Source organism: Terrapene carolina, unplaced genomic scaffold (genome assembly GCF_002925995.2).
Source record: "Terrapene carolina triunguis isolate 2854851 unplaced genomic scaffold, T_m_triunguis-2.0 Scaffold95, whole genome shotgun sequence".
NCBI classification, from domain to species: Eukaryota; Metazoa; Chordata; order Testudines; family Emydidae; genus Terrapene; species Terrapene triunguis.
In genome coordinates, this window is record NW_020664446.1 from 30,291,020 (window position 1) to 30,307,351 (window position 16,332).

At 41.9% G+C, this 16,332-nt stretch overlaps 1 protein-coding gene across 2 annotated transcripts in view; it reads left to right on the forward strand.

Annotated features, from left to right (window-relative positions):
* The window catches only part of BLNK (B cell linker), a 160,117-nt gene that overhangs the window by 51,845 nt on the left and 91,940 nt on the right, over nt 1-16,332 (forward strand). For both annotated transcript variants that reach the window (XM_026651156.1, XM_026651155.1), the window contains exon 4: nt 4,531-4,577. In XM_026651156.1, coding sequence (XP_026506941.1) covers nt 4,531-4,577 — 47 coding nt within the window. The remainder of the gene's footprint in view (nt 1-4,530; nt 4,578-16,332) is intronic.

Consider the following 16,332-nt stretch of genomic DNA (forward strand, 5'->3'; position numbering starts at 1 on the left):
TGTTTATTGGGAGTATTGGAGGGGTAATTTGGGGGGTGCTGGAAGGATGTATACACTGGTAAAAGGTATTTGGGGGTGCTAGATGGGTATGTACTGGGAGGAGAATTTGGGGGGTGCTGGAGGGGTGTGTGTATGTACTGGAAGGGTGTATTTTGGGGATGCTGGAGGGTGTGTACATATGGGGAGGAGTATTTGGGGGGTTCTAGAGAGGTGTGTGTACTGGGAGAGGTATTTGGGGATGGTGCTGGAGGGGGCATTTGAGGGTTACTGGAGGGATGTTTTTGTACTGGGAGGGGAATTTGGGGGGTACTAGAGAGGGATGCTGGAGTGGAGTGTGTACTGAGAGTGGGTATTTGGGGGTGCTGGAAGAGTGTATGTGTACTGGGAGGAGTATTTGGGGGTACTAGAGGAGGATGTTGGAGTGGTGTGTGTGTGTACTGGGAGGGGGTATTTGGGGGTGCTAGAGGGGGATGTTGGAGTGGTGTGTGTGTGTATGTGTACTGGGAGAGGGTATTTAGGAGAGTTGGAGGGGGTACTTGGGTGATGCTGGCGGTGTGTGTGTACTGGGAGAGGGTATTTAGGAGGTGCTGGAAGGGTTTTGGGTACTGGGAGGGGGTATTTGGGGTGGTGCTGGAGGGGATGTGGGTGCTGGGAGGCATATTTGGGGGGTGCTGGAGGGGGTGACTTCCAGCGACCTTCGTGACTTCAGCCAGTGGTGGCTGGGAGCTGCAGGGTCCATTGGGGTACCCTGGAGCCCCTGGCTGCCATAGGCAACAGGGGCCCCCTGAAGCTGCATCTGCCTAGCCACTGCAGGCGGTGTGAGGACCACGCAGCTGAGCTCCCCATTTTGTGATGGATATTTTTAGTAAAAGTCACGGACAGGTCACTTTTCTTTATTGCCCATGATCTGTCCATGACTTTTACTAAAACTATCTATGACAAAATAGTAGCTTTATTCATAGCCACCCACTTTAAACCATAATGGAAAAAATGGCTCATAACCATGAGAGGAATCAATACCCAAACTATCCTTCTTCAGGGACATCTGGGAGGCTCTTCTATCAACTCCCATTAACACAACCTCAGCTAGGAATTCCTGAACACTTACCCTAAACATTTGGTTCAGAGTTTCTGCTAAAACATGCCAGATCCCAGTACAGGGAACTTTCGAACCTTCTACCAGGAGAAAAAATGTGTTGCTGCTCGAAGCGGATAGAGGGAGCTTGTGCTCCTTAGATGTCTTTGTTTTTGTTTTAGTCAATTAAATGTGTTATTGTAACCTTCCCTGCTACCTCATTGTTGGAAAACTAGAGGTCAGGGGACTGAAGAAGCAAGGAGCAGATAGGAAAGTAGTTGTCAGCTAAAACAGAATTATTAAGAATTTCTCCACAGCCACTGTGGCTGGTTAATTACTTTGAGAGGGAGATACACCAGAGGTGTAAAGAAGCCATCATGTAAGGAAAGGGGAAAGCATATTGTGGTGACTAATTTGCTGAACATTACAGTGGATTGTTCCTACAGTACCAAAGTTGCTAAACATAACATTGCTCTAGCTCTGGCACAAAACAAAAATTAGCGAGGTCCTGTTGTGAACATTTTAAAAACTGGACACCAATCTCATCCGTTCCAATTTATTTCAACTTCTTTTAAAGTATATTTAAAGGACAATACGGCATGTGTATATCTTTAATGTACAGTACATACCTATTAGGTTCTCTTTCAGTTTAACACAGGAAGCCCTAGACAACAGAAAGTCTCTCGTCTGCCCCATTAGTTGCTCATTATGTGTTGTCTAGCTGAATTCCCTCCAGGGAAGAAACAATTTTAACGTCTTTGTCGTTTACATTCATATGCCATATATTCCAAGTCTTGCCAGTATGAGTCACATGCAGTACATATTATAACCTCTAAAATGGGCAACACTAGAGGTAGTGAATAATGAAAACGTAAGAGAATGAGTCACCTCCCACAAGCCATCATGTAATTTCCTGAATACTGATTTTGCATGATATCTTTGTACTCTGTTTTAAGTCATGATTTTTCTTGCCACACAGCTATGATCAAGGATACAATTTGCTGCAAAAGTGAATATGTTAAACAAGATGAGAAGAGATGGGCCTCACCTAAAGCCATGGATTCCAATCCCCTCAAACTTTGGGAAGTTCAGATATGAACTTCACAGCTCAGGGCTAGCTCTAATAAAGGAGCCAAAACTAGAACTCTGAATCCAAACATTCCCCAGTGTAGGGAAAAGGGATCCAAATGTGAACCTAATATTGCTAGGAAAATGTCTATTAATTGTGTGTGTGCATGAGTGCAGCACGCACATGAGAAAGAGAGCTTTAGAGCCAGAGTGAGACAGAGCTCACACGATTACTTCATTGAGCCAGTACTTCAATTGTACTAACCAGCTGGCATCAGTGTAGACAGGGTTAGATTCCATCCTGGTGGCTTCATGCAGCCTTTTGGGGCACTAATATGATTCCAAATTAAATAATCCCTCTGGAGACTGTTGCAGTAGAAAAAAGCAGAATATTAGTTGCAATTCACAGAGCGGTTTTGCCTTAGGAATCTTAATATTCATTTCATTGAACTTAAGTGAGAGGATGACCAAAACTGCTGGTAAAGAAATGAAAATGAGCTGTTAGTTTTATGGTGAAAGGGGAGTGATCAAAAACTAAAGGCATCTAATAACATGTGTGGGGTTCTGTCTCCTCAGGATTAAAATGATTTAATGATAGAAGATAATGACATTAATATAACTGGTCACTTTTCTACAATGGGGATTTGGGTGCTTGTTAGTTGCTGACTGTACTTAAACACACAAATGTGCCATATGTCAATAAGACAGCTAGATATACTTTTAAAAGCTCCAAAGGAATTTGCTGATTTCCAGATGTCGCAAATCATCCACTAATTATTGTACACAGTATGTGCAGTTCAGCAGCTGCTTTGTGTTACAGTATAATTATAGGATAAGTATTAAATATGGAGGGTTTTCTAGTGTCTGAAATGACATATTTTCCAACAAATATCAAATAACAATGAAATGCAGAGATATACTTGAATTTAAATATAGGCTGAAGAGAGATGCTTTGACTCAGATCTTCCATGTGCATCACTTAATGTGTTCAATTCATCTGATTGTTGTTGCTCTAATTTCTCATTTTAATTGTATGAGTTTGGCATCAACTTGTCTGTGATACTAAGGGAAAAGCGAGTGAGGAAAACAAATGGGACAGCTTGTTTTTTTAAAAGTCAAATGGGCACATTGAGAATTGATGTACGCAAGTCAATTGTGTTACAGTGAAGTCAGTATTGCTGAAGTCACTGGAGAGCACCAGCTTACACCAAAGCCTGAACTTCAAAGACTTCACATCCATCAGTCCTGTGCTTAGGGAACCTCAAGCAACAAGCAAGAAACCAATCCACTCCGTGCAATTTGTAAATAGAAATTGGGCTACAGTCCCTTCCATTATAAGGGTCACACTTTGGGCCTGCTGCTTCCGTTGAAATCAGTGGGGTAAGCACCTCCCTCCCACTCCCCAAGAGTTCAAAGGTAGAGTGCAGTTGTCATTACCACAAATGACAATTTTCACCACAACATGGCCACATCCAACATTGGGCTCAGAAATATCATTAGCTTCTATCAATTTTCAAAATACATTTCAGAGTGCATGTATATTGAGTTTAATTCTCTTCTGTACATAGATGAATACTTTAACTGTTTTTCAAAAGGCAATTTCTAAAAAATATATAAACTATCTTTTAGCTTCCTTCTTCCAGGTCATGCATCACGTATATAGCTTGATTTTCCATCGAGTGGCTTCCACTGTTGCAAGTACATATAATTGTGGGTGTCATTTTTCACTTGCCCTTTAGTTCACTTACATGTGTAAGTCTAAGTGCAAATAACAGCAAGTGCAAGGTTATGCCTGCAACTTTGCACTAAAAAAAAAAAACCTTTAAAAAAAAAATCTAACAATAAACCAGAATCCTATTTAAAGCCAGGCTGAAAGTTTGACTTGTATTGTGCTGTTCATTTCCTAAAATTGCAGATGAAGAGTGATACAAAACCTAGTCAAGTAACAGACTAAACTCTGACATGTGTTAGTACCTCCCACCAGTTTTTACCCAGACCTCCCTGATTTCAGTGAAAGCTCCTGAAGAGAGGAGAATATAGCTGGAAAGTCTGTGAGATATACCATGCAAGATGGCTTATCACTTGTTTTTTTTTTAAATAATCCATTAACCTGTGCTTGTTAATCTGTGACATTCCAGGTTAAATTCATAACTGCATGGTATGTGTGAGCTACCTTCCAGAAATGTTACCAAATGCTAGTCATAAAAAGTTAAGCTTTAACTCAGGCTAGATAGCCATGTGACTTCATAAACAAAGGGCAAATTTTGAAAAATAATTGCTTAATTCAGAACTTCAGACAATACACTGGTCTCAATCTAGATTGACCCTTTAATTTGTTTTTAAAAATATATTTTATTGATAAATCCTCTTTTTTTCTCTCTTTTCAGAATATATCAGACTATGAGTTGAACAAATTCAATATAATGCACCAGCCGTAAGTCTCTTGTTCCTTTCTGCTTCCCCATTAAATAACCATTGTTCCTTTGCATATTGTCACTCTTTTTGTTGGTAAATAGGTTGACACTGAGAATTGTAAACTCCTGTTCACTGCATAGTAAAGACTGTAAGTCATTTGGGTTGAATTTTCCCAAACGATAGGTGATAAAATATTTGCAAGAATACTGACCCAGATCAGCTGACAAAATAGTCTCTTCAGTTGCAGCAGCAGTTATTCGTGTGCAACAGAATGCTATCAGGAAGAACCACAACAGGAGGAAAAGAACAAAGTTCAACTTTAACATTCAGCTTTTCAGGTACACCAGGCAGGTTTCATTTTGCACTGATTTTCAGTTGAGCTCATCTCCCAGATAGGCACCTTAGTAAGTGGCCAGGTTTTCAGCGGAGCTCTGCAAATAACATGATATTTGGAAAATCTTGCACATCACTGGTTGCTGCTGCGTGAGGAGCCCTTTTGAAAATGTGTCCCTTATTTAAGTACGTGAATAGGAGCAGAGTTCTTTTGAAAATCTGGGTTGAGATCTTCTGAAAAGCATATGAACTCTGCAAGAGCAACATTGCTATGATAATCCACTATGTGCGTAGACTGCAGATAAAGAATCGGTTCAATGAGGTAATGGTGATAGCATGGAAACCACATTGTCTGTTGCTGTATATTATACAGAACAGAGCCCAAACAAGAACCATTTATCCAAAATCAGGTCCAAATCCAAGCCATTCAAGTTTTCTTTTCGGCAATCTCTATTTTGCAGTCAATTTTAAATCTACCTTCCTTTGGTACGAGATGGCTCAGAGGACTAGTAATGAGCTTAGAAGGGCTAGGTCACACAATCATATCTAGCACAGGCTGCAAATGACCAGAAGTTATTACTATTCAACAGCCTATTTGAAGCAAATGTTTGGGCGATCTCCATACAGCTCCTAATGAACCAATGGCACACACATATCATTTGGTACAACATTTATAGGCTACGCCCCATGGTAACATTTTATATTTAAATATCCGTTAGAATATCAGTAGTATTGTAAAATTATGAAACAAGAAATTTTGATTCTAAGGTTATGAAACGCTTACACACACAATTTGTGGCCAGTCGAATCTGTTTACAGTGATATATTTTTAATATTTTGGGATATTCTTTCTCTTGGATGCCTTTGGACACATAGAAATGTCAGTGTGTTTTCTCTGTGAAACGAAAGCAGGAAGACGTGGATATTAGCTGATAAAACGTACACTGTCAGCTATGATGAAGCATATATTTTACCTCCTGGCTTTTTATCCTGTGTTACCTTAAAGACTAACAGATTTATTTGGGCATAAGCTTTTGTGGGTAAAAAACTTCACTTCTTCAGATGCATGGAGTGAAAAATGTTCAGTCCATGTATCTGAAGAAGTGAGGTTTTTTACCCACGAAAGCTTATGCCCAAATAAATCTGTTAGTCTTTAAGGTGCCACCGGACTCCTTGTTGTTTTTGTGGATACAAACTAACACGGCTACCTCCTGATACTATCCTGTGTTATATCTTTCTCCTATCTCTGATAAAACACTATCTCTGCTTTAAGAACAGAGCTGTCCAATGTGTCTCTCCCTGTCAATAAAAAGCTTGTTTTCCCCCATCATACCTGCCTTCCTATTGATAAGACTTTAAAAACTAAGAAAGTTAATATTTCCCTGGATTTGTTTTAATAATTAACTAAATGAATAAGGAAATGTCAGGAGGACCTTCATGCAAAGTAATTAAAATCTAATGGGATGTCATTTCAATAGGAAAATCAGAGAACATTAATAATAAGTTGACTGAAGCTGCAACCTTTGTTTTTGTGATACTTTTGGGCCTGATCCAAGATGCACCTGAAATCAATAAAATCCCATTGATTTGGGATCAGACATTGGACTTCCATAGACATAGGCATTTTCTCAGGCCCTGTGTATTAAACTTAATAGGAGTAAGCACATGCTCTTCTGTAATATGAACACTGTTGGCAAATCTAAAGCACAAACTCAAAAAGTTGACCCAATTTTCTATGAAAAAGTTTCACATGCAAAAAAAGCAAAGAAAATGAATGGTGGAAGATATGTACGGGTTTGTTTGTTTGTAGCGTTTTCTGTTTTTTTATATAAAATGGCTTCTTTAAAAACACATCAAATGCATGAAGAATATTTGCTTTTAAGTATGAGATATTTAAACCAAAATGTTATTTGCTTTTTTAGCAGTTTAAAATGAAAGGGAGACACCCCTTGAAATTTGCTGAGGGGAGAAGCAAAAGAGAACTAGTGATTTTTTACATAAAAAGTTGGCCAAAAATGTGCAACTTTAATGAAGGTAACGTAACAATCTAATGCTTGGTGAACAATACTCCAGGCAGTGGTTCAAAGATGGGGAGAACCATGGTGGCCCCATTCCATTACTGGAATCTCAGTTTTCAGTACTCATATAGTACTGCATTCTTGAATGTCCAAGGCCTAAACTGGCTCACCTAACCCCAAAGCCCATATGAGCTTTTCTAATTAAGTCTGTAGTCACAGCAGGTGTTCTGCAACTGATTTATTCCTAATAGTAGAATATAGGAACACAAACTGCCATACAAGATCAGACCAGTAGTCCAGCTAGCCGTATATTCTCTGTCTGGCCAATACTAGATGACTCAGTAGAAGGTGCAAGAAACCCTGCAGCAGACAGCTATAAAATAACCTACCCATAGGGAAAGTTTCTTCTTAACCTCCATTAGTTAGAGGTTGATTTATGGCATTGGACTCCCATACACATAGGCACCCCTTCCAAACGCTTGGGCTTTACGTTGTGTGTTTTTTAAATCCTTTTTACTATAGCTCTAGATCAGTAAAAAGAACAGGAGTACTTGTGGCACCTTAGAGACTAACAAATTTATTTGAGCATAAGCTTTCGTGGGCTAAAACCCACTTCATGAGATGCATGCAGTGGAAAATACAGTAGGAAGATAGATAGATATTGTAACAAAGTTCCTCCTCTATCTTGGTGGGTCCTGCACTTATTGGCGGATTTTCTTGCCTCAAAGATTCACCATGTGGGTTGGGGAACAGCTCAGAGACCTTCCCCTCTGGGAGAACCCACAGTCCAGGTCAATTGGGAGGTTTGGGGGGAACCCGGGCCCGCCCTCTACTCCAGGTTCCAGCCCAGGGCCCTATGGACTACAGCTGTCTATAGTGCCTCCTGTAACAGCTGCATGACAGCCACAACTCCCTGGGCTACTTCTCCATGGCCTCCTCCAAACACCTTCCTTATTCGCACCACAGGACCTTCCTCCTGGTGGCTGATAACACTTGTGCTCTTCAGTCCTACACCCTCTCAGCTCCTTGCGCCTCTTGCTCCCAGCTCCTCACACTCCCACCACAAACTGAAGTGAGCTCCTTTTTAAAACCCAGGTGCCCTGATTAGCCTGCCTTAATTGATTCTAGCAGCTTCTTCTTAATTGGCTCCAGGTGTCCTAATTAGCCTGCCTGCCTTAACTGGTTCTAGCAGGTTCCTGATTACTCTAGTGCAGCCCCTGCTCTGGTCACTCAGGGAACAGAAAACTACTCATCCAGTGACGAGTATATTTGCCCTCTACCAGACTCCTGTACCCCACTGGTCTGGGTCTGTCACAGTATATACACACATACACACAGAGAACATGAAACAGTGGGTGTTACCATACACACTATAATGAGCGTGATCAGTTAAGGTGAGCTATTACCAGCAGGACAGAAAAAAAACTTTTTGTAGTGGTAATCAAATTGTCAAATGCTGGAAATGGGCCATTTTGATTACCACTACAAAACGTGTTTTTTCTCTCTCCTGCTGGTAATAGCTCACCTTAACTGATCACTCTTGTTATAGTGTGTATGGTAACACCCACTGTTTCATGTTCTCTGTGTGTATATATATATCTTCCTGCTGTATTTTCCACTGCATGCATCCAATGAAGTGGGTTTTAGCCCACAAAAGCTTATGCTCAAATAAATTTGTTAGTCTCTAAGGTGCCACAAGTACTCCTGTTCTTTTTGCGGATACAGACTAACACGGCTGCTACTCTGAAACCTCTAGATCAGTGGTTCTCAATCAGGGGTCCTGGACCCTGGGGGAGGGGGCCCCAAGCAGGTTTCAGGGGGTCCACCAAGCAGGACCAGTGTTAGACTTGCTGGGGCCCAGGGCAGAAAGCCAAAGTCTCACTGCATGGGGCTGAAGCCTGGGCCCTGAGCCCACCACTTGGGGCTGAAGCAGAAGCCTGAGCAACTTAGCTTCATGGTGCCCCCTGTGGTGTGGGGCCCTGGGCAATTGACCTGCTTGCTATCCCTTAACGCAGGCCCTGGCTTTTATATGCAGAAAACCAGTTGTTGTGGCACAGGTGGGCTGTGGAGTTTTTATAGCATGTTTGGGGGGTCTCACAAAGAAAAAGGTTGAGAACCCCTGCTCTAGATAACCATAAAACTGGAAAGATGCTGAGGCTAGAAAGTTAAGAGCAGTCTAAGGGCTAAAACTTGCATTCATTCTACATTTTACTATGCGATCCTGCAAGATCTCACAAATTAACCAAGGGCAGGCTGCATCAGTGTATAGGTGGGAGTCCAAGTAATCACTTGGGTGCTGCAGTAAGTGGTGTTGATGATTCAGTAGAAGACTCTCCTTCCCTCCCAGTTAGAACTGAACATACACCCCAATAGGAAAAGGTAAAGCAAAAATTACAAACTTTATGCTGTGGGAAAGATTGGTTGTACCAGTCTGCTTCTAGCTGACTCTCTGAAACAGACCTTGTCTACATTAGACTTCTCTGGGAAACCTCCCAGTGTGTATTCCACTAGTAGAGCTCTACTAGCATTGACAACATTGGCAGTGATGGCGTAGAGCTGTGTTCACCAAGACTTACAATCATGTCATCTAGACCTAAGCACAGTTAGTGGATACAGTAGTAAAACCACCAATTACCTGTGTACACTAACACTCCGACCAGTGGTTATGCAATAATGAGAAATATCCCCAATGACACAGAGGCTCCTTGGCAAAGGCTCCCTTGTTCTTTGCAAACAACTCTTGCCTCAGTCCTGACAAACTCTGCACCAAACACGTCTTACAGGATATTTATCCATAAAGAATAACATGCAAGGTATCAACAGAAAACTTGTAACTTGTCAAGATTCATAATCAATGAGACACATTTGTATGGGTAATATTAAGAAATAATGTATTTATACTGAAAGTAAGCTTTATATGGATTTGGAGTAAAAAGTTAGTCACCGGGGACAATACATGAGTGGGTAATTGCCCATTCAGCCAGGGGGGATTATCACCTCACCCTGGTGAGCCCATGACATTGTATAGCCTTGTTCCATCCCAAGACTTTCAATGGAAAGCCATCAGAGACAACTGCCAACAATTGAAACCACTTGGAATTTAAAAAGGAACATTACATCAGATAGGGGATCACCCTGTCTATGAATAAAGACAAAAGACTATTTCAGTACAACACAGAATGGGGAAAGGCACTCTGGATCCTTGTACTGAGCAGACAGCTTAGGGAACAGGGATGTTCTCATGAAAAATGGGATCCTGGTTCCTGTGAAGCCAGCCAACTCTACAACAGACTGAACTTTGGAGGAAATCCTTTATTAGATAGGAAAGGTAATTATTGCTGAGTGTAGACCCAGGTCCACTTTTTATAATGTTGTTTTCTATTGCAACCATTTGTTTCCATCACTTTCTTGTGTTTCTAGTAGAATTTCTATTCTTTCTTAAGGAAACCTTTTGTTTCATTACAAGTGCTTAGTTATACAGGCGCAGGGAGTTTAAGGTAAAACTGGTAAAATGAGGTACAACTGCTCCTTTGTGGGGGGACGGGGATTTGATATTTCTGTGAGTAGCCAGTGTCAGGGATTCGAGAACCGGAGTGTTCTTCTTGGTAACCTGCAAGACAAAGACAGTGCTTGAGTGGCTGAAAGGCTGGTGATGTTAGGGACCTAACACCCAGGTAGGCAGACACAGGGAAAACTTCCTCGCTCCAGAAGCAGAGGGTAACAAGGTGACTCTCAGTGGTGGGTGCCCTGAGAACCATCGCACCCCACTCGCCCACAAAAAAAAAGTCTAATGGAGATGCAGCCTCTGAGCACTGCAGAAGCAGTCCTAAGGGGCATATACTCATCCCCTGGGTTGAGGCTCCTGAGGTAGCACCTTGATTTGCTCTCCAGTTATTCATTCCGGTCAGACCTGGCTACAGGTTTAAATTCTCTGGAAGGAGTTCTGCAGAGTCCACTCTTCTGGAAGTCTGGTGAAATATGTTTTCAGACAGTGGGACATTTCTATTTTTTACTCTGCAAATCAGACTATAGGTCAGACACTGTCACTTCGATACCCTGGAGTCCTCCTGAAATTCTCAGGTATTTGACAGCACTCTGAAGAGCTGATGAGAGGTAGCATTCCCAGCTGTTGTGGTCAGAAGCAGCCTTATTCAGGGTTGAAATTCATTGCAGAAAAAAAGGATATCCAGAATAGTACATTACTTTCAAGAATGTTGTCTAAGACACATCAATTTCCTTGGGAAACTCATCAAAAAGCCTCACACACAAGTACCAGTGTTCTGAAATAGTCTTTCCAAAGATGCTCACTTATGTCTTTAATGGAAAGTGTAAGGCTGAGTGTGAAATTTGCAACTGAGTATGCTGCAAAGTTGACATACAAGTTTTAGATATAATTGAATGGTACATATCCATAATTTAGAAATAAATATATAGAGAGAGACATAATTATAGCTTAGTCTTTTAGGTGTATAATTCAAGATTTCTAAAGTTAGGTGTTTACACAGACAGGATTTCAGAATACTCTGTTCACTCATGTTAGGGACAATGAAATTAAAAGGCCTCCCTAAACATGATTAGAGATAAGTCCCAGACCAGAACATGAAATGACATGAACTCCCCAGTCTCAAACACTAGGGTTGGGTTTTCAAAACCGGGACATATATTTAGAGAACATCTCTCTGTAATAGGCAAAACAGACACCACCACTCCCCGTCCCTGAATTTGTACATGCCACGTTGTTATGTAAGTAACAGACTCCTCCAAAGCTGATTTGAACTGTCAGTGGCTTGGGCCTATCTTATTTATATATGGTAGCACTGCAAATACCTAAGATGCTGTGCAGTAGGTGAACCATGATGACCAGCCTATAATTACAGGCCTTTTATAATCATCATGTGGGCAGGAACTGGATTCCTTGTTTTGAAATCTACCACTTTTCACTGTGGTTCTATATGGCGGTTGTCAGTTTACACTATAGCCAGGAATATTATGGTATTCATGAAGCACAGATTCAATAGTTGAGACTGATCTCTGGATCCTTTTCTAACATCTTTTTCAGTTTTTTTGTGGGGGGAAATTGGGCTGATATTTTCCATAGTTGGTCTCCAAAGAAAGGAGGCTCCTTACACTTTGGGAACTTAAGAGCAAAATTGGTTGAGGTATTAGAGAGAGTTATATCTGCATTAACAAAAAGATATTTTCCCCATATATTCCAGCTGACATGTTTGCACTTGTATAACTCAAACTGTTAGTGACAGAACCTTTACATTTGGTAGGGTTACCATATTCAAACATTTAAAAATGAGGACACTCCACGGGGCCCCGGCCCCGCCCCCATTCCAACCCCTTCCCCAAAGTCCCTGCCCCAACTCTGACCCCTCCTCTGAGCACCCCGCATTCCCCCGCCTCCCTTCCGCTCTGATCTTGGTTGGGGGTTACTAAGTGCTTCCCTGCTCCCCACTCACCCTGCAGCCCCTGCACCCCCCCGCCCCTGCAGCCTCTATGCCCCTGCCTGCCCTGCTCCTCCTCGCCCTGCAGCCTCTATGCCCCTGCCTGCCCTGCTCCCTCGCTCACCCGGCAGAGGGAGAGCTGCGGGCTCCACGTGGAGCCAAACACTGTGCCATGCTGCTCTGCGGGGGAGGGGGAGGGATTCTGGCTGCTAGAGGCCCCAGTGGCTGCAAGCGGCTTTCAATCAGGCCCAGCCATCCAATCAGCCGCGCCGCACTCTGCATGAGGGGAAGGGGGAAATCCCGGACATTTCTACTTTATTAGAAATCCCCCCCCGGACGGCCATTTAAAGCTGAAAAAGCCGGATATGTCCGGGGAAACCCAGACGGATGGTAACCCTAAGATTTGGCTGCTTCTCTCCCCTCCCTCACCACTTTTAATTACTCTTCAGGAAAGGCAAAACAATCCAAAAATGTCTTTTCAGCATTTTTTTATCGTGCCCATGGAGCTTAATTCACACTTGCTCCAGTTCCTTTATGCTGGGAAAAAGGGCTGGAGTGGTGTCAAGGGGCTCTAAAAGCCTGTATCTGGCCACAGCAAGGTTCTCTTTGCACAGGCACTGCGGACACCAGCCCCAAGGCTGCCTTCCCAGCACCACCTCACGAGGCTGGAAACAGTCAAAGAAAGGTTACAGTTTTATTATTTTCTGTTTATTTCAAGCAAGGGAAATAGAAGAAATGAAAGTGTAACAATGAGTAAGAAGCAGAGAAGTCAGGAGGAGCAAAGAAGCAGCTACTGAGCTCACCAAGAAGCAGTTAGAAGAGCTGTGTGCACCATGAGATCTGTCAGCAGCTGATTAGAAGTCCAAGCTAGTGACCATGCTGCATTCATATGCCATGAGGCAGGATGAGGCACCTGCTCCATACGAGGCCAGAGAAGGTCCCTTTTTCTCCCACAGGGCTGCCTTGCACATAGCCACTCAGGGTGTGACCTGCATGCTGTTAGGTTGAGAGCTACAACAGCAAAGAATTCTAAGGCATCTAAGGTTACAGGGCAAATGGTGACACAACCCCTCAGTGGTCTGGTCTGGATTTGCACCCCTGAACCATGACACCCTGTGACACTGCGCTTTTACCTAGAATAATTTAAAATATTGAACATTTGCAGTCAAGGATACATTTGTTTTTGTAGGTTATTTTTGTCTTCTTTTAAAAAATCATGGAAATTTAATTCAAACACATTAATGAAACACTAAGGTTGGGGAATCTAGAATGGAAAAGTCAGGAAATATAAAACATTCTGTTTCCAGCAGAGTGTTACTTCTGCCAATTTGTACATAGATAGCATTTTCTAATCCTGTTTTCTTTATATCAAAGTACACAGCATGTGCAACATGATTCAATTAAGGCTGAACTAGGAAACTTGCCTTTTAGAATTCTTGATTGTGTACTTGATTGCTGTAGCCTAATTTTATCTTAATATTAGGGTTGAAGATTGGTACTGCACTACTGAAATCAACAGAATTTTTAACATAGACTTCAATGGGCACAGGGACTCAAGCCCTTACCAAATAATGTAGGTTGAAAATTTGTTTTAAATGTCTGAACCTCTGATTACTGCCTCTTTAAATGAGAAGCCACAGTCTTGAAAGCTTGTGACTTTCTTCATTTGCACTTTCACCCCCAACGAAGCTGAAAAACGTACTGTAGGTGGTGCTTTCTATCCTGATCATTAGAAACTAGGCAAAGTTTGCCCTTCTCATTAGTGTGAATGTTGTTATGGATAAGAACATGCATACTGGGTCAAACCAAAGATCCGTCTAGCCCAGTATCCTGTCTTCTGACAGTGGCCAATGCCAGGTCCCCCAGAGGGAATGAACAGAACAGGTAATCATCAAGTGATCCATCCCCTGAGATTTTGTTCTCTTGCTTTTTCTTAGTTTCCTGGTGTGCTTTAAATGATCACTTTTAAATCTTTATTTCTAGGCTGAAAGTGGACAGTACCATGATGAATTGTATTGAAGATTTAGATTTTTCTCTCTTAATACAATACCCTCCCAAACAGTAAAAATGATACCTAAACATGGACTGAAAAAGGCTTCTGTCCCCCACCACCTTAGTATTATGTAAATATTTCACAGGGCACCTTCTCAGTTGCCGGGTTGAAATGTGCAGCAGTATAAATACTCCACAGAAAAGGCTTTAATCACATTAAACTTGAAAAAACACTTTTAAAGTATTTATTCATTCATTTCTGGCAAGGCAGAGCAGAATTTAAGTCTTTGACAGAAGAGTCTCATCCACCAATCACAGGGCAGAATATTCATAAGCGCAGTCATTGCCTGTTTATAAGAAATAACTCAGAATAGTTTCCTGTTCCTTTAAAAAAAATAGTTTTAACTTCTTAGGCCATTTTTAAGTATTATTGAACGGTACCCTGAGCCTTTCAAAAAGTCTGACAAACTCTCACAAATATGCTTTCTCTAAGATGGCTACATATTAATGTAATCTACAAATGTGTAGACACACTAAATAAAGTGGACATGAAACAACTGTGGAAACAACCATGTATTTGTGTTTCTTTCTCAACAAAAATAAAGATGCTAGCCTATAACTATTATAGTTGGAAGAGCGTGCAGAGAAAAAATAGCTAACAAAGGATACTAATTGTTGGGGGTCACCAGGGGCGGCTATTGCACATAATTGTTTGTAAATGACTTAGCAGTCAGGTTTTTAAGAAATGTGAATTGTTAGGTGTGAGGCAGTTCTCTTTCTAAAAGCTGAGAAGACACATGTAAAGTCTGTATTTTCTGTCCAAGTCTCTGTGACTGAACCCTTAGTTACAGAGCTACTACTTTTCACATTACCAATGCAAGCAAACAAAAATATTATATATAGCCAGTTATGAGATTCAGTGACTGTTACAGCAGGGGCTCAAAGTAGAAATGCATTATTATATGGGTAGTATTTTCATTGCATGGCTTCTCATTGTTTAGTTGAGCACACCCTTACCTCTAGGCCAGAAGGGCAGGACTTCAAGTCCCATACAAGGACCTTGCTGCATGCATAGTATTGTGTCAGGATTGCCACCATTGCAGTACTAGGGAATGCTGTACTAGTCGAGATATATTTGACAGTCAACTTTTCCAGTGGGGGCAAAGGAGGGGAAAAAATTGTATGAAATCAAGTTAAAATTTCTCAATTTGATGAGAAATTCTGTGAAAAATGTCCAATGAGACAAAAATTGTTCAATTGCTTTCCAAATTTTTCTCTGAAACCAATTGTCATTTTTCAGCCAATTAAATTAAACTAAACTATTGGGGAATCCTGACTGATATCGCCTGACTTAATTGGAGCTACCGGAAAGAACTGAGGGGGTATCAGAGGACTTAAACAAAAAAGTCTTGTGCATGCATGCTTGTTTGCATGCTCTCTCTCAGCCTGTAGCTGCATGGCCTCCTGAATCACAAGAGTCTAGCAGAGATCTCAAAGAAATGAGCTCTCAATATCTTTTACCTCTCCAGGGCTGCCCAGGATCTAGCATTTTGCATGACATTTGGCAACTGTGTCATACAGCCCTGCAGTCCTGCTGGATCCTCACACCACCATCCAGCTTGGCTGCAGTTCTTCCTCCCAGCCACCCACAGGGGACTACTGCGGTAATAGGTCAGAGGCTACCTGATCAACTCTCTTCACTAGCACAACTCCCCCTGCCAAGTCTGCCAAGGAAAAAGCAGCAGCTGAAAACAGGGTTGAGAGTGGGAGGAGGTACCAGTGGTCTGGCAGTGGTCAGTCTAGAAGGTTGGGGGGGGGGGGAGTTGCTGGCCCAAGGTTTTCCACAAACTCCCTTTTCTGCCACAGATTCTCCTTTATGTCCTTGTCTCCCCAACAATTCTGCTCTCCTAAGACCTCCCATCTAAAATTCTCCCATGCTCTTCCCCAAACTACTGTCTCCCTCTCTTGCCTACAGCGACAG